Source organism: Bombyx mori, chromosome 5 (genome assembly GCF_030269925.1).
Source record: "Bombyx mori chromosome 5, ASM3026992v2".
In the NCBI taxonomy this organism is placed as follows: Eukaryota; Metazoa; Arthropoda; class Insecta; order Lepidoptera; family Bombycidae; genus Bombyx; species Bombyx mori.
Genome location: NC_085111.1, coordinates 16,372,674 through 16,395,174, shown reverse-complemented (window position 1 = coordinate 16,395,174; position 22,501 = coordinate 16,372,674). Strand labels below are relative to the sequence as shown.

General features: G+C 37.5%; 1 protein-coding gene across 1 annotated transcript; it reads right to left on the bottom strand.

Moving 5' to 3' along the window:
* Positions 1 to 860: 860 nt before the first annotated feature.
* On the bottom strand, positions 861 to 21,718 carry LOC101747066 (cell adhesion molecule Dscam2). The gene is made up of 18 exons (XM_062668494.1): positions 21,678 to 21,718; positions 20,233 to 20,387; positions 19,569 to 19,639; positions 17,873 to 18,113; positions 16,944 to 17,071; positions 13,631 to 13,799; positions 12,703 to 12,829; positions 12,058 to 12,230; positions 11,173 to 11,355; positions 10,379 to 10,567; positions 9,499 to 9,687; positions 8,474 to 8,758; positions 7,665 to 7,803; positions 6,813 to 6,967; positions 5,499 to 5,702; positions 4,620 to 4,751; positions 4,119 to 4,236; positions 861 to 2,954 (listed from the first exon to the last, which is right to left on the bottom strand). Exons 1-18 carry the CDS (start codon positions 21,716 to 21,718, stop codon positions 2,903 to 2,905), a joined length of 2,751 nt encoding a protein of 916 aa, XP_062524478.1. The 3' UTR covers positions 861 to 2,902.
* Between the last annotated feature and the right edge of the window lie 783 nt (positions 21,719 to 22,501).

Genomic DNA, 22,501 nt, shown 5'->3' with positions numbered 1-22,501 from the left:
TATACATTTTATACTTCTATAATAACAAATTTTGCCAAGACTACACTATAAAAAATATTAACAAAGACAAACAATATTTAATGTATTCTCAATTTGACAACAGACGTCAAGAACAAAAGTTTGACAATAAATAATATGCATGCGTGTGTGCGTCAAATACATCGTATGTAGTGTGTATAATGTTTTCTTTATTGATTTAATGTATCTTTTATGCATTATTTAAAAAAAAAATTAGCATTGTGCACTTCTTCTCTATATTCTCTATAAGTGTGGAAAATTTCATACTCCTCCGTCCGCGCAATTTTCGTAAAAAGGGATACAAAGTTTTTGCTTCACTTATTAATATATAGATGACTCTAAGATATCTATAAATTAATAAACTTTTCTTTATTAAAATTTTATGGTAAAAAAATATATATTTATAATACCTTAAATAATGTTTATGGATAAAGAGAATTGTACCAATACAATTATGTTATTTATTGTTTTCAGATTAGTGTTAATGCGTCTTTATTTATTTATCGAAGATTATGGTGAAATTAAACTACAAAACCATTGTTTTATTTATTTATTTTTTCTTTAAATATTTACAATATTAACAAACACGTTAGAGCAAAAACTTAGATTGGCAGTGATTTTAAAGTACATTTATTATTAAGTATTCAAAATTAGATTCTCCGGCAATAAAATTTGGCACGAATGTTATTTGTATTAAGAATAAATAAATAAAATCTTATGTGAGCATCAACAATTGATTGAAAGTGAAATTGATTAGCATTGATTGAAAAAAGGAGGTGCCATTTTAATTATTTTTATAGAATTGATAATTTTGAAAAACTCATAAATTTTTTTATAAATAATCAGTGTAGTTTTTTTCTTAAATTAACTAACAGAAATCTTCATCGCTCTTCAAAGTGTTAGCATCATCAGTGACAGACAAAATGGGGTAGTAGCCCCGAAACAATTTAAACTATGTATAAACATGGCACTCTTTTCGTTTTTCTATCAATGTCACCCGTTTACTTACACTAAGTACAAATATCACTGACAACCTGTTATGAGTCGTCTATTATCAAAGGTGGCAATCTGTGCATTTGGACAAATCAATTTTATTGATATGTCAATACAGATTGATTTGAATATAATCGTCTCCTTCAAAGAATACGGTTCAAAACCTGCATTAAATAAAGGTTAATAGTTAACCTGTTATTTATCTAAGATGTCGTTCCGAAGAGTTTTGTGACTGCCAATGGAATACAAAGTCAATAATTCGTTTTTCTGATTTACCAATCATTGTCCAAAAGTCAGATTGCCGGCTTTGATAATAGTCGACTCTTATGGTTGTTATACACCACGCTGAAACATAAGTTTTAAAAGTGTTTTTAATCATGACTTCATGCTTAGAGCTGAAATTCTAAAATTATTTTGAGCTTATCAATAAATTCATAACAAAAATGACATTTGAGTTTTACACAGAGTATATAAATTAAAATCTGTTTGAATAAAGCCAATGATGGCGTCATTTAAGGCCAAACAATGGTCAAACTTATTTGATTAACAATGTATTTTCCGATTGTATTCCTTTATTGAGTTTTTATTAATCAGCTAGCCTATTCCTCGAAATAGTTTTTGGATCTAACAAAATTAAATAATAGCTAATAACCATTGTCATATTTAAATTAACGCAAAATCTCTCAAATTCAATGTGAGCAAGTATAAACCAAATCATCAGACAAATTTTTTTTTAAATTTGGCATTATTTTTTATCGTAATCTTTAATTGGTATCTTACTTATATAACTACTTTATATAAAAATTTTGATGGGTGGGCTTATCAGTTCAAGTGCTTTGGTAAAAAGCTTTTCCGGCACTGGCGTATTAGACTTCTACCAATATTTCAGCATATTTCTCATGGCGTTTATTCAAAACGCTTAGCAATATTAAAACAGGTAGCGATAAAGATCCGAAATGTGTAAAATTCTCATTATTAACTACAAAGTCCACATAAAAAATGTTAGAAGTATGTTGAGATATGGTTCAGTAACTGTTAGATTGTTTCTACAGCTATACACTATTTTTATTGAGCTTGTAACATCACTACCTAAATTCGAAGACACTAGAAACAGTATTTCATATAAACACAAAAACATAATTACTTTTACTTTAGAAAATCTTTACTTTATTATTCGTGTCTCTTGTGACTTCGCTACCGTAAAACTATATTTTATTCCTTCTTTTTTTTACCATAAGGTACAATTTTGTTCGATAATTGGTTTTTAAAATTTCAGTCCAAATAGGCCGCGTATCCAAAAACGTTTTAAAAAATAACTCATTTTTATTTACAAATGTTAGAATTTTGTGATTTATTATTTAATTTAACCTTTCCTATATTTACAATGAATAATCAAATCATAAATTAAATTTTGTAGATGTCGTTATATGCAATTATTGCTTGTTACCTCCATAGGATATATTATAGAAAGATATAAAAAAACGTAATACATAGAATGCTTTAAGTGTAAAACAGATATTATGACATACTGTTAAATACTATTTTTAATTAAATTAAAAATTCTCCAACACTAATCACAAAGAAACAGCCTAGGTTATTTGGAGCGAAAGTTTTATGTATCCAATATATAATATTATGTTTACAATACTTAAATTTCTCAGTAATCCATAGCTGAATGAGCTGTGAAATCGGAGTATAGTAAAATAAATGAAATAAGTGCGACTATTTTTTAATTCAGTGATTAAAAAACTAATCAACAATCGATCGTGCGTTGTTTAAGTTTGTGAACAAGGACTGCTTACCCATAACAAATTATTTTTAACTAACAATACCAATAGTACCTAATTACTCGTATTTTTTTTTAATTTGCTTGTAGCAGTCTTTATTGTCCTTATACATGTATTGTGAAATCCCTTCGTTCCTGCTCTTGACGTTGCTGGTACCTGCAATTTATTAGAAAGCTCATTTAATATGCTAGTACAATCTAGCGGTGAAATATTTCGTCTCTCTGTCTCTTTCTCTCTCTCGGTCTCTTCTTGTCTCTATCTCTTAAAGTAATATGACAATACAAAAACTTTCCAAGTATCAGAAGAAGAGTTCTAAAGAATATGGTTTTAAAATGTCAAATAGTTTTTGTGATATGACCTAATATATTCCCATTAACGGTTCATAGTTGTGTTATTTTAGTCTCGGTCGGCGTTGTATCGCGTTCCGATCCGGCAGGTTTTTTCTGATCTAGTGGAGTATCCCGGAAAACCAGCGGCATCACCCACGCAGCCTTTCGGGTCGCCCTATCGCGGAGACCGGCGTCGTTGACGATCGCTTCGACGACCCGTCGGTCGGGCGTCCTCGGGGTGACGCCACGAGTCTGGTTGTAATGTTGATCGCTGGAACCCCCCTACTTTGACCGGGTGCTGACCGGGCGGATATCGGACGTCGGGTGTAAAAGCGCAGAGGAGTCGTTTAGTGCGTAGGGACCTAAATTCAAGCACTGGGGACCGCGATCCGTTCCCAACATTTGGGGGCCGTGCAGTCCCACATACCCCGCGAGGACCTCGAAGGAGGTTCGGCACCCGCCCCAAAAATAATAATAATACATAGTTAGCTAGAGATAATTAATTATGTTGTTGAATTGATTGCATTCACTGAATGAATTCTGACTGTGAATTTTAATTTTATTTAGAGTCGCCATTGTTAGTTTCGAGTATTGGACGCCGCACTCATCAAATCCTTCTAAATATTTACTATAAAGATCACATTACGACACGTTTCTTCCTTATCGAAAATATTATTCAAGCTAAATGAATTATGTTATTGCATCTATCATATCTTTCGTATCGTATCGTATGTCGTATTACTCTTATCAGAGCGATCGTGATTGTCATCCAGCATCATTGCTGTGGGCAGATGTTATGCGCCTCACGAGCAATCGCCACTCCTCCCGGTTTGTGGTGAGCCTGGTACACTCATATATCTTTACTAGATTTAAAATAAAAGGTATCGTTTATTTTTTGATTAGATATAGACTCTTACAATATTTCTTGGTTGAGGTGCATTCCACTATACAAACAAAGACCTTTTGTCTGTGATCATAAGTTCGAGGTTACCTTGAAGACGTGGGCGTGTGGTGTCGTCGCTGCCGGCGGCGCTTATCATGCGGACGCGGGTGTCGCGCCTCGCCGGCGCACTCCGCACCCGAGTCCATCACCGGCCCGAACACGTCTTCTACAACATTACTGTCTACTAACATCAAACTTATTAGAGTCTTCTTTTCGAAGTGAAACTTCTAATGCGACTTCCAACAAGGTTGCGTTAAACGTTTAACGCAGAAAGAGACAAAGCGAGAGTGAATGCGTGACACTCGAACGCATGCGCGTAGTATACCTGTTACAGGCCAGCGCGAGCGTTAGCAACGAGTAGCGTCCAATATTTTAATGAAATATTTAAAAAAACATTATATTGCCCTTGTAGGCAGACGAGCATACGGCCCACCTGATGGTGAGTGGTTACCGTCGCCCATGGACTTCAGCAAGGCCAGGGGCAGAGCCAAGCCGCTGCCTACAAAATTTTAATCATAACGGTTCGGTCGTTACGAACGCCTGGTATACCTTTCGTCGCGGCCATGGGCATTCTGTAGGAGACGCTGGAGGTGCACTCCGCGCACGGCGACCCGCTCGAGTCAGAGTCCGACTCCGAGCGTCGCACCATCAGCGTCATGGCGCGGGACAGCGTGTATTCATCTGTAATTTAATAAAATCGTATAGACTCTGAAGTCACTTGTAACTATAGTGAGACCTTAGAACTTATATCTCAAGGTGGGTGGCGTATTTACGGTTGTAGATGTCTATGGACTCCAGTAACCACTTAACAACAGGTGGGCTGTGAGCTCGTCCACCCATCTAAGCAATAAATACAAAAAAGTCTTACCTTGCTTAACACGCTCTTATTTATAAACTTCTAAGAAATGTTTGAGATATTGCGGTTTTTTTCCTATCGTCCACGTGGACGGGTAGGTGAGCTCACGGGTTCAACCTGAGAAAATTTGCTAACACTCGCCCTAGCAAGAGCAGTGCTTCGCTGAATCTACCACTGGAGAGGAATCGCGACTCACTCAGAAGATCCGGCGAAAAACTCAATAGGCTGTGTCTACGGGTTAGTTCGCTCGTCGACGAGAATGGTGATCGGTGCTTGAAGGGCCTAAAGCACCGACAGTGTATCCGCGCGATCCGACAAGACATAGTTCGGGCGATGACGACTTTGCGTTGCCTCGTCGCTTGGGTCGGATATGTATTTTTTTTCCCTTTTAATATTCTCAGCTCGCGCCATAGACAAACACTAGCCTACGTATTCAAGATGGAAAGCAGCGTCTTCCGATCTGAGCAGTAAGACGCCGAGCCGAGCATTTATTTTATTATGTCAATAAATAAAAAAGACGGTAGTTACATTTTTTGGAATTCAAGTATTCAATTGAATGAGATTGTATGTACCTGGATTAACAGGGTCCCGGTGTTTGTGTCGAAACGGGGCGGCCTGCAGCGGAGCGGGCTCCGGTCGGCCGAAGGTACGCAGCGTGGCGCCCGCGCCCCCCACCCCCACCCCGACCGCGCCCCCGGCCGCCGCCCCCTCGTCCCCCGCACTCTCCGCACCGCCCGACATACTGAACGTCGCGTACGGGCTTATCTCGTACATTTCTTACGTTTGTGAACAATCATATTGTGATTTAAAACAACAATTAATATAGATACTTAAATACAGAGAGCACTAAGTATCACAATTAAAAGACCAGATTATAGTATATGATAGTCATGGAGTATATTTGCGAAGTCGTCGTGGCCTAAAGCATAAAACGCTCAGTGTAGTTGTGGCGATATGTATATGCCGGTATTCGACTACCGCAGGTGGGTACCAATTTTTCTAGTGAAATACGAAATGTTTACGATTGACTTCCACGGTGAAGGAATAACACCGTCATCATCGTTTCATAATTTGCGCATTTACCACACAATGTGTGTTGCGTCAGGTACCACCACTTCACCTATTTCTACCACGAACCAATAATGCCTTCTGGCTTAAAGGTAGACAACTATTTTACTATATTGAAACCTAGAACTCTTAGTCTTCGTGGCCTAAGGGATAAGAGGTCCGGTGCATTCGTGTTGAGCGATGCATCGGTGTTCGAATCCCAGGCGGGTATCAATTTTTCTAATGAAATACGTACTCAACAAATGTTCACAATTCACTTCCACGGTGAAGGAATAACATCGTGTAATAAAAATCAAACCCGCAAATTTATAATTTGCGTAATAAAATTACTGGTGGTAGGACCTCTTGTGAGTCCGCACGGGTACCACCACCCTGCCTATTTCTGCCGTGAAGCAGTAATGCGTTGCGGTTTGAAGGGTGGGGCAGCCGTCGTTACTATACTTGAGACCTTAGAACTTGTATCTCAAGGTGGGTGGCGCATTTACGTTGTGGATGTCTATGGGCTCCAGAACCACTTAACACCAGGTGGGCTGTGAGCTCGTCCACCCATCTAAACAATAAAAATAAATAAAAAAAAACCTTTCCTTTTTAAGGTGAACTTTATTATTTAATGAAGTAATTGCATTTTATTTAAAAAATCAACCTAAGAATGTTTTAAAAACATACAGAAGTGCATGGGAAATTATCGCGTTGTATGGGGAGAAATAAGTGGGACTAAGTGGGAATAAGTGGGAAGTCATTTATGTGTATGGACTCCGATAGCGATTTATCACCAGGTGAAATGCGAGCTTTTTAAGAAAAAACATGAATTATATTACCTTGCTGTTCTTTTTTGCTAACGGGATGTTTGATCGGGGAAGAAGTGTACACTTGTTGGCAGTTACGATGGTTGTCTCTCTTCTCCACTGACTTCTCCTCTTCCTCCGATATATCGCCTTGCTCGTAACTCTTTCTAAAGCAGGCGACTAACGGGCTGCCATTGTGATGCGAGAAAAGTGTTTTTGTAAAATTACGATTTTTCAGTTGTCTTCTTTGGTTTTGGTGGTTCGTAAAAACATTTAAAAGTACTTTTATAGTTTAATCTCGAATTTATTTTTACACTATAATATGTAGTAGAACGATATTCAAATGTCGCCAAATACCACCTTAGTCATCCGTAACCACGAATACTGTTATGTATTGAAAATTTCCTAAATAATAAGACAATAAAAAGGTGGGGTCAAAAATGTTTCAGTTACGATTAGGGCTTTTTTATTGCCTGTAGGCAGACGAGCATAGGGCCCCTCTGATAGTGGGTGGTTACCGTCGCCCATGGACCTCAGCAATGTCAGGAGCAGAGACTACCTTATTGTTAATGACGATCTAAATATTGGAATGTAAGATTGAGATTTTTTTCTTTCTTTTTTTTAGGTTATAACGACTTCGACGACATAATATCAAATTCTTATAGTGTGTGTGCGTGCGATTGTGTGTGTGCGTGTGAACGTATGTGTGTATACATGATGGTATTTAGGCATCTGTTCAATTGTAATTTTTTTTCTGTATGCACCTGTTTTGAATTGCAATCCAGATTGTTATGTTAAACATTTAAACTCATAATTTCTATGGTTGTAATTTGTTTTGTGCATCAATATAAAGAAAAAAAGAAAAGAATGTATAACAAAAACTACCTTCTTTTATAAATAAATGCTGCCAGTAGCAACAGAACAATGACGGATCCCACTGCGGTGGCGGCCAGGGTGGCGGTGGCGGGCTCCTCGCCGTCGTCTCCTCCACCAGGAGGGAAGTGAGCCGGAGCCGGTATCCGCTCTGTTCGAAGGAATAAACAAAGATTAGATAAGATAAGATATATAAGACATAGATAAGATAATAAGAAGATAATGACGTCGTTCAAAAATAATAAATAATAATTTAAAAAAACAAAAAAAATTGAAAATAAATTTAAAACTCAAAAAAAAGGCGTGGTGTGCTTTTCAGTATATTATCAAAATAACTCATATCTGTTCATAAAATATCATTTATAAGTAGTGATACCATGCACCTCGCGCTTTTTTTACAATAAAATATTTTTTCTTGCACTATTTTTAATTCAAATTTATTATATTTTATTTTCTATTTTTTAATTGGATTTTCTATAAAAATGTATTTTTTATGTTTTTTTAAACTATTAGTTATTTTTCAAATCAAATTTTTTCATTTTTTTTAAATATTGATTTTAAAAAAAAATTGCAAAAATTTTATATTCAGCTAAAAAATGAAAAATAACTAATAATTTAAATTTTTTTGAAAAAAATTTCAATAATTGTTTTGAAAAAACAATTATTGAATTGTCATCGGTCCTTAATAAGTTCGAATTAATCCTTTAATTTCGAGCTAATCCGACGTTTTAAAGGGGGTCAAAATCATGTTCAAGGATTCCGTTACATACTAACATACATACGTCTAAAGCTAATAAAAACGTATTAAAAATAGCAGTCACCTCCATTATCCGTGAGGGTTGAAAAGTAATAGTTGGCAGTAGTAATGCCCGCGGCACTGTTAGCCACCACCTTCAAATGGTACCAGGAGGCGACAGTCAGTCGGCACACGGCAAACGGCTGGACGGGGGAGACGCTGCTTGTCATCCACGAGGAATCCTCGAAGCTCTTGATGGATATCGTGAATTGGAGAAGGGGACACCCGTTACTGTTCCACGTGAGAAGGTTCAGACGAACACAGGTGCTGTTCGCAGCGACGAGGTCTTTCTCTGCTGGAGCTTTAGAAGCTGTAATGAAAGCATTTTATTTTATAGCTTATAAATGAAATCAAAATTTCAACAATAACAGAGTATTTAAACGGCCCTCAGACCATCCAAACTAGAATGCGCGATTGCTTTGCATCAAATAGGATTAATACTAACATTGGAACTATTTAAGCTTTGAATAATTGAAAATAATTTATATCTGACCATAATTCTTAGTCGCGATCGTTGAAAAATACGTGGATTCCAGAAAAAAAGATGTGTGGTGTCGTGGGACAACGAATAGGAACGAAGTTCCTTATCACAAAAATATTAATTTTAAGTTCTATTCGAGGTATAAAGAAAATAAAACTGGAGGTTTCGCAACAACCCACGGTCATTCGGTAACGTGCGAACTTATTGTGGTACACTTCATTCACGGTTGTTTGCATATAGGTTAGTGTATTGCGCAAACGAACGCTCTGAGATCGTGATCAATGAATGATAAAAAAATATGTTTCTTTGGTACGTTATTACAAAGTTAAGTCGTACACTGTGTGCATCACTAATTAAAATCTTACGTTACGGACGTTTTTTCCTGGTTAGGGTACACTTTCGCGTCGTCCCATTAGGAACTTCGTTCCAAAAAATCCTTAACCTAAGAATACTATACCACTACTACTACTGATAATAAAGAAGTATAAACGCAAGGTGGTATTTTCCGATCATATCATGTGCAGTACTTTGACCTCATAAACAAATGATCGAACTGAATGAATACTTACGTCCACCTTTGGTAGACACGTTCAAGTCCTCACTTGGTGGAGAGGCTCCGATCGCGTTATGAGCTGTTAGTCGGATCTTATACACAGTTCCACAGGACAGTCTCTCCAGCGAGTGCGCTCGGCTGTCGGCCGGCAAGTAAATTGACATCCAGGAACTGTCCTTCAGACGAGCGTATTCCAGCGTGTAGCCTGCGGTATTGCAAAGGAAATACAGTGGAACAAATTTATTGCGAGCACTGATATATCCAAACGACATCAGAGTTTACAGTTTATCAGATATGAAGAGACCACGGAGACTTGTAGCGGGTGTAGTCATCGTAGAACACAAGTTATTTGACTTAATCCTGAATCTCACTTACGACATTTTAATTTTAATTGTCAGTAATTCACTGATTAAATTCATGAAAAGCGGTTATAAGAGCTAGAAATAATATGGTAGGAGTTGAAAATTTTCATAAATGATGAGACTGCGCTCACAAATATTAGATACATTAATAAAAGTCGTGAATGACTCATTTTAATGTTCTAAGTCAGGGGTGTCCAGACAACGACCCTTGGCTAGTTCCCATGCGGCCCGCGAGGCAATTTTTTAATCAGCAAATAGTTTTGGTTAAAAATAGTTTGGATAATAGAATTCTTTGTCAAAACATATAATCAATATTTTGTATAATTTATCTTTATTCTTATAACACTCCATTCCCATTACATCATTTAAAAGTGAAGCTATATTTTACTATTATATTTCTGAAAATATTTTTGTCTACGGCCCTCCAACTTTTGTATTAATTAGCCCGCAAGGGTATGTAGTTTGGACAGCCCTCTTCTAAATTAATATGCCATTATGCCGTTAGGGCTTATAAACTGTCGTTTCGAAGCTCACCATGCAAACTAGATCCTCCGTTGTGTGGAGGTTCCCATACAAGATGCAGCCTAGACGGCGCAGATGTCGCGAGCCTTAGCACCGGTCGCGCTGGTTCTGTCAGTGCCTTAATCTCCCAAGTGCTCCTCTCTTCGCCCCAAGGGTTTCTGACTGTGCAAGTATAGTTGTCTGATATCAACCGATCCATATCTGAAAAATTGTGTTCAATTTAAATGAGGCTACTCTTAATACATCAAATTTGCTGGCAAATCGAAGGACCAGAAAACGATCTTGATCCTCGCGATACACCAACCAGGATCACATTCGAATTATACGTCATAGGCCGAAAATGTTTATCAGTTTGAAAATTCATATTTAACGGTTTACTTAGAGCACTGAAATGACGCGTTATAATTACGGTGTATTTATATTGAGCAAGGCAATAACGATGATAGAGTTAATATTTGAATGTCTAAATAAGGTATCTACAAGCCACTTCCACGAACGAAGAATATGCGTGTGGTTTAGTTTTTTTTTTGGACATCTACAACGTAAATGCGTCACCGACCTTGAGATATAAGTTCTAAGGTCTCAGTATAGTTACAACGGCTACCCCACCCTTCAAACCGAAACGCGTTACTGCTTCACGGCAGAAATAGGCGGGGTGGTAGTACCTACCGGTGCGGACTCACAGGAAGTTCTACCACCAGTAAAATTAAAACCAGTAAAAGTAAAGTTTAAGAAATTGGATTGTAAAGTGTCCTCCGTGACAGCGTCGCAGTGGTACACAAAATACCTAGCTAAGCGGTGCTTACTCAGTATCACAAGATGATGGCCGTCCACGAGAAATCGTGGATCCTGGAGTATGGGCGCGGAGGGAGTTCGCCGCGACCACGCCCGCTGCGGGGTAGGGCTGCCCGCCGCGCCACACGCCACGCGCGCCCTCCGCCCCACTGGGAACTTCAACCTACGTCCGAAAGACGTAACCTTGGCCGGGGCTACGAATAGGAAATTACAACCTCAAAAGATTGAACTCAACTTGAACACGCACTTAGTGGGTAATTTTTTTTAAGGCCTTGTTATAGCAACCCTATTTTCCTCATGGCGGCGGAAGCGGGGGATAGGCGTGGACTTACAAAATAAAACGACGTGCATCAACGAAAAAACGCATAGTCATTGTGGGTCCCGTAAAATTTTACTAATTTTGATCCGATTTAATAAACCAGTTATAAATACAGTCCACTTTTATTCGAATAGGCCTTGCACCCAACATCACATCGCAACGGCGCCAACAGCCTTCTAAGGAAACCTTTTTTTTTTTAATTACCCTTGTAGACAAACGAGCACACGGCCTACTTAATGGTGAATGGTTAACGTCGCCCATGGACTTCAGAAATGCCGGAGCCAAGCCGCTGCCTACCGAAAAGCAAAGTCTTAAATAGTATTTTTAAATTATGAAAAATGATATGAAGCGAAATTGCTTCACCCCTTGCGTTCCCCTCAAATAGTCCTAATGGGTAGAAATAATAAACTATAGACATCTATAGCATAAAATGTGATTTGAAATTTTTTTTCTTCATCTAAGGAACTGTTTTGTTTTACCACACTATGATATGAAATATAAGTCCCACACCGACCTTAATGTTATTTTATTAGTGCCGATTCGTATCAATGTTCATGTGATGTAAAATTTAATTTACCTCTTGGATTAGGTTTCGTGGCCACAATAGCACTCATCTCTCCCTCTCCCGTGGCAGTGGCAGCGGTCACCCAAAACTCATAAACCTGGTGCTCTTGCAGACCTCTGACTTCCACTTGGTATTCATCTTCTTCGTCTCTGTGCAGCACCATCAACTGAGAGTGCTGACCTGTTCTGTCATTGAATTGGAAAACGCGATATTTACAAGTCTTTCTCGTGGTTTTTTCTATAGATCTTGAATTAAATGCTGATGATTGATAAATACGAAGAATTAACCTAAGGTTTTCTCAGTCATCTTGTATTTTTTTTAATGCATAAATGGGTGGACGAGCTCACAGCCTACCTGATGTTAAGTGGTTACTGGAGCCCATAGACATCTACAACGTAAATGCGCCACCCACCTTGAAATACAAGTTCCAAGGTCTCGAGTATAGTTACAATGGCTGCCCTACCCTTCAAATCGAAACGCATTACTACATCACGGCAGAAATAGGCAGGGTGGTGGTACCTACCCACGCGGACTCACAAGAGGTCCTACCACCAGTAAAAATATTCTCTTTAGAGTCAATAACTAATGGCCCACTACCCATGGACTGAACTGAACGGGACCCATAAATAATTTTTTGTAAGCCATTATGGCACCAACCTTTGCGGGCGATTATAGATAGTATAGTGCTTTATCTTGCCATTTTTCTGGGCTGGAGCCAGCCAACTGACTATCACCGTGTCTTCTGAATTAGCCAACGCCTTTATATCGGCCGGAGAGCCGGGAACTGCGAAATGAAAAATTCAATATTTAAAATCAAATAAAAAAAAATCGGTTGTCTGTAAAGTCGGTTTACTGACGTTAGTTGAACGTGACAACGTCATAAAAATGCCGATTGTGCCTCTTTGTCGTTCGTCGCGCGCTCTCGCTTGCACTTCAAGCCTTAAATGGAACGCCTCAGAGCGAGGTAACGCCGCAGTCATGTTTTTCGTGCGTGCAGCCGGCTCCATCGAATTAAGACGTTGTCACGTCAAAAAAAATTCTCTCAAAGCCGTTCTCTGTGCTATGAGGCAGCATGTGTCATGTGTTGCTGTGAACAAACCCTATTTTACTACGTTCTTTTTATTTCTGCACAGTCTGTATAACACGACATTTTGTTGAGATAACGAATGCGGATTTTTTTATTACCCTCCTTTCATTAAGTATACCCAGTGAGAAGTGCAATAATCCGCTAGTGAAAGGAACTGGTCATTGTAACGAATTTTGGGGAAGGTTTTGTCCATAGGCCTATTGCTTAGATGGTGGGCGAGCTCACAGCCCACCTGATTTTAAGTGTTTACTGGAGCCCATAGACATCGACAACGTAAATGCGCCACCTACCTTGAGATATAAGTTCTAAGGTCTCAGTATAGTTACAACGGCTGCCCCGCCCTTCAAACCGAAACGTATTACTGCTTCATGGCAGAAATAGGCAGGGCGGTGGTACCTACCTGTGCGGACTCACAAGATGTCCTACCACCAGTAAGAGCAGATAGTATCCATACATTTTCTTGAATAGGAACCTGCAAAATTAGAGCGAAACACTCACCGTCTTCAAGAGTGCTGCAGTAAACAGGTTCAGAAGGAGGTCCGGCCCCTGCCGTGGTCCTCGCTCTGATCGAGACGCTGTAATTGGCAGCCCGCCGCAACGACTGTAGCACAGTCTCTAGACTTCCAGAGCGACGAGTCTCAACTTGGCTATCAAGATCGTCTACTGCCTGAAAAAAAAATCTATATATTAATACGTGAAGGAAAAATGTTATATCCGTTTTTACGAAAATTGCGCGGACGGATTAGTATGAAATTTCCCACACTTATAGAGAATATAGAGAAGGAGTGCAGAATGCTAATATTTTTTTAAATTATGCCTAATAAATACATTAAATCGATAAAAAAAACATTACACACACTACCATGTATTTGACGCACACACGCATGAATACTATTTATTTACTGTCATACTTTTGTTCTTGACGTCTGTGGTCAAATTGAGAATAGATTAAATATTGTTAGTCTTTATTAATATTTCTCTAAAGTGTAGTCTTGGCGAAATTTGTGATTATAGAAGTATAATAGTCTTTGAAAATAAAATCATAATAGTGTACAAACTTACAATTTCAATTAATTATAGTCGAATTTCGACTATCCGGGGACCACTAGTTTATTTAAATTTACCTTCAATACTTATGAATAGATGTGGTATATATTCATTTTCTTACATATTCATTGTTTTTATATAACCTCGTAGATAATTATCTATACTAATATATAAATCTACAGTGGTCGGATGTTCCGTTATAACTATTGGACCATTCATCCAATTGACTTGAAAATTGGTATCCATATAGAAAATATATATACTTAATGGATAGGCTAATATTTATATGAGTGTGGGACTCGCTAATAATAATGTCAATAAATAATAATGTTAATTTTAAATGCCCAGCTAAGCGGGCGAGTACGGCTAGTATATTAGGTATATAAACTGGTAAATTATGTGTATCTTACGTTTTCAAAAATCGACAAACAAGCAACAGGTTGTTGACCTTGATTTATCAATCGAAATATCAAGTCTCTAACTCACGGGAAAGTATTTAGTCGCAATAATTCGATACAAATACACACACTTATATTATTTTATAAATTCGAAAAAGAGTTTTGTTGCTATGATTTCAAGTCTTATTTGCTCATCTAATCCTTTAATTTTGCATACGCGTTATCACGAGTACAGAAAATAACGTAGTATGCATTTCATCAAGAAACAAATCCTAGACCCGATAGATGTTTTTCTTCTAAATTAACGAGAGCGTAGTCGCGTGTAAAAGTTAGTAATAATACAGTACAGTAATAATATAGTGGTAAGTGACATGGCCACTACACAAGGGGGTCGCGGGTTCAAATCCCGCCAAGGAAGGATATTTGTATGATAAATACAATATAAAATGTATTTTCCAGGGTTATGGTTGTATACTAAATATATGTATGTGTATAATAAAAATCTTACATTTATTTCCGTTATCTGGTACCTGTAACACAAGTTCTTTACGAACTTAGCACGGGACCAGCTAACGTGGCGTGATCGTTAAAAAAAAAACAAAAAAAATGCAGAACGGAGTATTCAAATTTAATATTTGTTTATTCTGCATGTCTGTTCACGTTCTCTGCATTCGATTGAGTTCAAACATTACACAGCTGTTATTGAGACTAAGAGTAAGTCGGTGAACGTAAAAAAGAAGGCGCTCTAACTGCAACAAAAATAATGTGAATTTAATATTAAATTTCGTATCATTCTTATTTTTTATAATCGATAACAGTTTGACGGAGCAAGCGCGGGTACTATCGCTCATGGGAGCCGTGGGTGAATAGGCTTATTAAAAACATTACTGTAGGGTTTTTTTTTGTCTGGTCAAATCCCAAAAGTGTTAAAAAGTCCCATAAATACTGTTACAATTAAAAATAAACAAAATATTACATTTGAATTTGGAATCTGTCATTTTTATATGATTGCTCATTGAGTTTTCTCATTTTGGCGCCAGTACATTGTACAATATTTTGCGATATTAAAATGGAGTGGGGTGATAAAGAGAACCGAATCGCTGTGATTGCATTACAAAAAGTAGGTATGGAGCCAAATGCTATTTTTAAAACTCTCCATACGCTTGGTATTAGTAAAATGTTTGTGTACTAAGCTATTAATAGGTGCAATGAGACCTCCTCTGTTTGTGACAGAAAAAGATCTGTCTGAAAGCAAAAGATTTTATCTCGTGTGGCGGGTAGCCATCATACAACGCAAGATAATTGACAGATGCCTGAATCTCGCTTAACGACATTTTCAAGATAAAGCGCATATATACAGGTTCCGAACAACAACATTTGGACCGTCGGTCTACCGAGCAATATCACCCGCTCGGTGGAAGATCTTCCCTTTGTCGTATATTCCTACACTCGGGAGATGAAGATAGCACCTAGAACCATATCGCGTATTTTAAAAGATAACTTTGGACTTGCATCCTATAAGAGACGTAATGGTCATTTCTTAACTGATAATTTAAAAGAGAATAGGGTGGTAAAATCGAAACAACTACTGAAGCGGTACGCAAAGAGAGGTCATAGAAAAATTTTGTTTACGGATGAGAATTTTTTTACAATTGAGCAACATTTTAACAAACAAAATGACCGTATTCATGCTCAAAGCTCTAAGGAAGCTTCCCAAATAGTCAACAGACTGCAACGTGGGCACTATCCGACTTCAGTGATGGTTTGGTGGGGTATTAGCTATGAAGGAGTAACTGAGCCATACTTTCGTGAAAAAGGTATCAAAACATCGGCACAAGTGTATCAAGATACCATTCTTGAGCAGGTAGTGAAGCCCCTTAACAACACCATGTTCAATAATCAAGAATGGTCCTTCCAGCAAGACTCGGCGCCAGGTCATAAAGCTCGGTCTACGCAGTCTTGGTTGGAAACGAACGTTTCGGACTTTATCAGAGCTGAAGACTGGCCGTCGTCTAGTCCTGATCTTAATCCGCTGGATTATGATTTATGGTCAGTTTTAGAGAGTACGGCTTGCTCTAAGCGCCATGATAATTTGGAGTCCCTAAAGCAATCCGTACGATTGGCAGTGAAAATATTTCCCATGGAAAGAGTGCGTGCTTCTATTGATAACTGGCCTCAACGTTTAAAGGACTATATTGCAGCCAATGGAGACCACTTCGAATAAGCTTTTTATACTTTAAATTGTTTTGTATTTATGTATTAAACTAACACACTGTAAAAGTATGTTATTTGCAATAGTTTTTTTTTTCCTTTGTCTCAGTATTTATGGCAAGACTAGGTGTATATATTACTTTAATATTGAATACCTCGTAAATCAGCTCATAGCCTAGAAGGACCCCTCCTCTCGAGTCCAGAGGCGGAGGTTCCCACCACACGCGTATCGACTGCGCTGAGATCGGTTCACAGCGGACTCGTACCGGAGGTGCTTCTGGGGCTAATATTGAAAGAATATCTTTGGTTAATGTGCTCAAAATCAGCCCTCTGAAGTATAATTTGGAAAATATTCTAATTAAACACTTCTTCTTAATTAACTTTAAGGTCAGTGAAATGTTACGATGTTTTTATTGCTTAGATGGGCTGACGAGCTCACGGCCCACCTTGTGTTAAGTGGTTCCCGGAGCCCATAGATATCTACAACGTAAATGGCGCCACCCACCTTGAGACAAGAGTTCTAAAATCTCAGTTGTAACAGTATGACGGTGGGCCCTATAAGGGACCTCTTGTGAGTCCGCACGGGTAGGTACTACCACCACCCCGCCTATTTCTGCCGTGAAGCAGTAATGCGTTTCGGTTTAAAGGGCGGGGCAGCCGTTGTAACCATACTGAGACCTTAGAACTTATATCTCAAAGTGGGTGGCGCATTTACGTTGTAGATGTCTATGGGCTCCAGTAAGCATTTAACAGCAGGTGGGCTGTGAGCTCGTCCTCCCATCTAAGAAAAAAAAAAGGATTGTGTGGTTTTATGAAACCACGGTAAAAGTGAAACTTTTTTTCACATTATGGTCATTTAACTCTGACAAACAACATTTACATTAAACACTGACAAAAAGAAACAAAATAGCGTGGAGCGAACAATAGTCGCCGCCATATTGGCCTTGGCTGCTCTGACGAGCGCCTTTCACTTTATCCCTACTTCGCGGCCGACCGTCACGCGACATGCAACAACAGGCGAAAAAGTTTGAGACGATATGATAAAAGTTTGAAGAGTGAAAAAAACGTGAAACAAATTTCATACCTCCTTCAAGAGTAGTGGCTGTTATTGGTACAGAAGCTGGTCCTGGTCCGATTGCATTGAACGCTCGCACACGCACCTCATAATGCGTGTGCGCGCGCAACGAAGATACCACAATGTGGGAAACGCCCCATCCCGACACAGTCAGCGCTTGGGTCATATTCTCGACGCCGATAGAGGTAGCGTCTCGCCAAGTGATCACGTACCCGACCAGCTCACCGTTCCAGGTTTCTTGAGGCGGAGCCTGTTTATTTAAAAGTCAGGCCTTCAGTTATCCAAATTAATATATTTCCTTCTTTTATAAGGGTATCAGAATACACCCATATGTATTCAAGGACCAAACATTTTTAACAACGATGACATCGTAACGTGAATGCCGTTATCCATCTTGAGACATGAGGTCGCAATGTGAATTGTATTGTGTCTCAACTGTACTCAACCTTCCAACCGAAATGGATATCTGATTCGCCGCAAAATTTCTGAAGATTCAATTACGGATTATTCTTTATGTCAAATATTAGCATTATTAAATATTCAATATTAGCATTTGTCAAACAACATTTCTATCACTACCACCAAAGGCTGACGTTGCCCCTAACATTGATATTGTCTATGAGTAACTGTAGCCAGTTATGTCAAAGTTCGTCTATAATGGCATTAAAAAAAATTACAGCTAAGTTCTGTAAAAGTTAACTGGCTTCGAACAATATTTATTTATCATATACTTAATTGTGTCTAAGTATTATCAATTTAAATTTAGACATTCGTAATTTTACGATTCTCGCGATTTTGCGATTTCTCTATCTAAGAAAAATAAAAATAATTAGTTGACGAATAAATTTAGAAGGACTGTAAAAATACTATTATTTTTTAAGTCGTCGTGGCCTAAAGGATAATACGCCCGGTATACTCGTACGAACAATACAATGATGACGACACTCAAATCTTATCATTAGATAGATAGATAAGTAAGTTAGTTATCATGAGATAAGTAAGAGTTCGCGAATGACTTGAACAGTGAAAGTATAAATTTGGAAAATAAAAGTTAAACTCTAATTAATTTTAATTTGCGTAATGGTATAGCCATTAATACATAGACCTGAAGTATCTAAATAAGTGACAGCATTCTTGTGGTGGTGTCTATGGTTTCTAGTTTCACTTAACACCAGATATACTGTTAGTACCTTCACTTATATGCCATAACCAAAAAAATAATTAACGCGCTCTTCCACGATTTTTTTCTTTACTAAATTTCCGATATTTTGGCGCCATAACCAAAAGCCATCACCGATTATGAAGTGAGTTGAATCCAACATTCTATTTTGTTAGAATAGTGCTTTCTAAAAGTATCCTTAAAAAAACAGTCGAAAACTGATACAACGAACTCAAAGTTTCAGTGGTACTACCCAAACACGGACTAAAAAAAGGGTAGACAAAATTGTCAAGTCCTAAGTAATATTCTATATTTTATACAAAATTGTCTATAGTTGATAATTTTTCAAAAAACAAGAAATAGTGGTGACCACCCAGCCACTCATAAACAAAACGTCTATAAAAGGACGGCATTGTCACTGTTATTACTCTCGAGCGTCCGAGGACATAATACATTTTGCAACTACTATAAGCATCTTCATAGAAACTACTGACGTATTTTATGCATGATTAACGAACATTAACATCGCTGACATGAACATTGTACCTGCCATTTTACAATCAATTCTCCAGGTGATGAGGCTTGGACTTGTACGTTGTGTGGAGGCTCAGATGGTGCTGAAATGTTTTTCGAATCGTTTACAAATCAAATTTTAACAACTACAGACTTCTGTACATAATAAAATTGAAATCAAAGTGTAAAGATACCACTGAACTTATATCCAATTAAGTTAAATTGGTAATTAAGTAAACTGTAATCCTCATTAAATAGTAACGATACTTTCTTAATTTCTAGATTAATACACAATTGCCAAATGTGAATCTAATAAGTTGTATCGCTAATCAATAAGACGATGATTTAAAAATTGAACGCTACTAAAAATATATTGCTTTAAACTTATACGGTACTGGAGCCCATAGACATCTGTAATGTAAACGCGCCACCCACCTTGAGATATAAGTTCTAAGGTCTCAAGTATATTTACAACGGCTGACCCACCCTTCAAACCGAAACGCATTACTGCTTCACAGCAGAAATAAGTGGGGTGGTGGTACCTACCCGCGCGGACTCACAAGAGCTCCTACCGTTCTTTGTGTTAGCAGATTTGAGTCATATCAGCTTAGACTATTGTGCGTCATAACTTTCTGTTTAGCATCAAACGTTAATTATATATGGTAGTAAATGAAATCTTTGTCGGAAGGGTACCTACCTTCTTCCAAAGTTTGGACAATGACAGATTCGGAATAATCGCTATCCCCGATGTCGTTAACTGCAGCAAGTCTCAGAGCGTACGCCGTAGCGGGACGAAGTCCTTCGAGTTGGTACTCGAGAAAAATTTCAGTACCAGGCTTCGCGGGATGTTGCCTGAAAATTGAACGTAAAATTACAGCAGACAAATGTAAGGTGAATTTGCTGAGTAATATAAAAGATTGTAATAGATATACCTCCAGAAAAACTTTACAAAAGAAAGACTGACAAATTTGATTGAATATCTATATCCACACTAAGATGGATTTGAATTTTGCAACCTTTCAATAAATTGGATCACATAAATATATTGTAATGAATGGAATCAATTAAACTTTTTGACATTATAGTGAGTCCGATCGTTTGAAATAAATAAAAATATAATATATGGCACTTTCATTGTCCTCAAAATATGACTGTTTTTTGTAGAACACTGAGATCCCGGATACAAAATAACCTTTAACAAAAATACAGCTCCCAACGATTAGGACTACTATTTTTATTTATTTTTTTAATCCCACTCTTTTTTTCTTTCTTATTTTTTATTATAGCCTATATATTCACTATAGATAATTTGAATTCCAATGCAATAAAACTCCTAATTGACTAATTACTATCGACAATTCAATTTAAATTGCCGTCAAACTTGAATTTATCTTCTGTTTAATATTCTTACGTATTATTTATATGAGTACAACTAGCTAACCTTTATTTCAAAACACAAAAAAATGATGCATCTTTATTTTGTTCTCTATTTTTTAAACTTTTTAAGGCATTTATGTGTATTTTTTTTTATTGCTTAAATGGGTGGACGAGCTCACAGCCCACCTGGTGTTAAGTGGTTACTGGAGCCCATAGACATCTACAACGTAAATGCGCCCCCACCTTGAGATATAAGTTCTAAGGTCTCAGTATAGTTACAACGGCTGCCCCACCCTTCAAACCGAAACGCATTACTGCTTCACGGCAGAAATAGGCAGGGTGGTGGTACCTACCCGCGCGGACTCACAAGAGGTCCTACCACCAGTAATAACGCAAATTATAATTTTGCGGGTTTCATTTTTATTACACGATGTTATTCCTTCACCGTGGAAGTCAATGGTGAACATTTAGTAGTGTATTATGTTATTATAGTTGTATTATGAAAATACAATTTATTCGTATTAAGGTATTTAGGGAACCGACACGGTTACGGTGCAACAGACTGCCTATATCTGCTACAAAAAAGTCATTCATTCCGGTTCGGAGAGCCAGGAGAATCTTTTTGCGACTCCAACTAATGACTCAAGAAATATAATATACAGGGCGATATTCATATTATGATGTCTATAGGTTGTGACAGCTATCTAAAACCGTCGAGCAGTGTACAATATTGTAGTAATTTGAAAAGTAAAACTAAGTTAATACCTAAAATATTTAAAGTCCTCAACAGAGAGGCAAAGTGACATTTTAGGCCTGGATAAGAGCTTTTGCTTTAAAAAGGATAAGTTCAGCTTCACGTGTAGTACGGCTCCCATATCTGCCCAGGGCACTCAAATACAAGGTACTTCAATTTATTTTATTTATTAGACTTAATGTAAAATTTACATTAGCGGACTTAATGCCTAAGGCATTCTCTACCAGTCAACCAAAGGTAGTGCAAAGTAAATAGTGGTAGATGCAATGAAATTTATATGAAGTGACAAATACATACACAATATACATATATAGTTACATAGTTTAAATAGTTACAATTTAATTTCTTTATTTATTATTATTCTTTATTAATTTCGGCTTTACGTTTTTTTCTCAGCAGAATGATAATTCATATAATATCATTAGGTTCACACAACTGGATAAAATCTGCACACATAAACATTGAACTTATTTACATAAAATAATACATTATAGAATTCACCCTTTTGTGTGTGAACACATCTTGCTTAAGAGCGCTTGTGCTTAAGATGAAAATATCGTTAACTAATATTAAATTAAGTCAAAGAAAACAAAAGAAAAAAAAAGAAAAAACTGCATATACAAACTTACAAAAAAAACCAATAAAAATAATTTTTTTTGTATTAATCTTATTGTTTTCCTTCTTGAAACATGTCTAGAAACGGCCTCTGGAACAATAGTCTGCGATTTGTCTGTGCTCCTAGCTTGGCTGACGTTCGCCACTCGTCATCAGGCGAAGAAGTAAATAACAATCATATTCATAAATCTCATGAATAATAACATTAATATTCACTCCG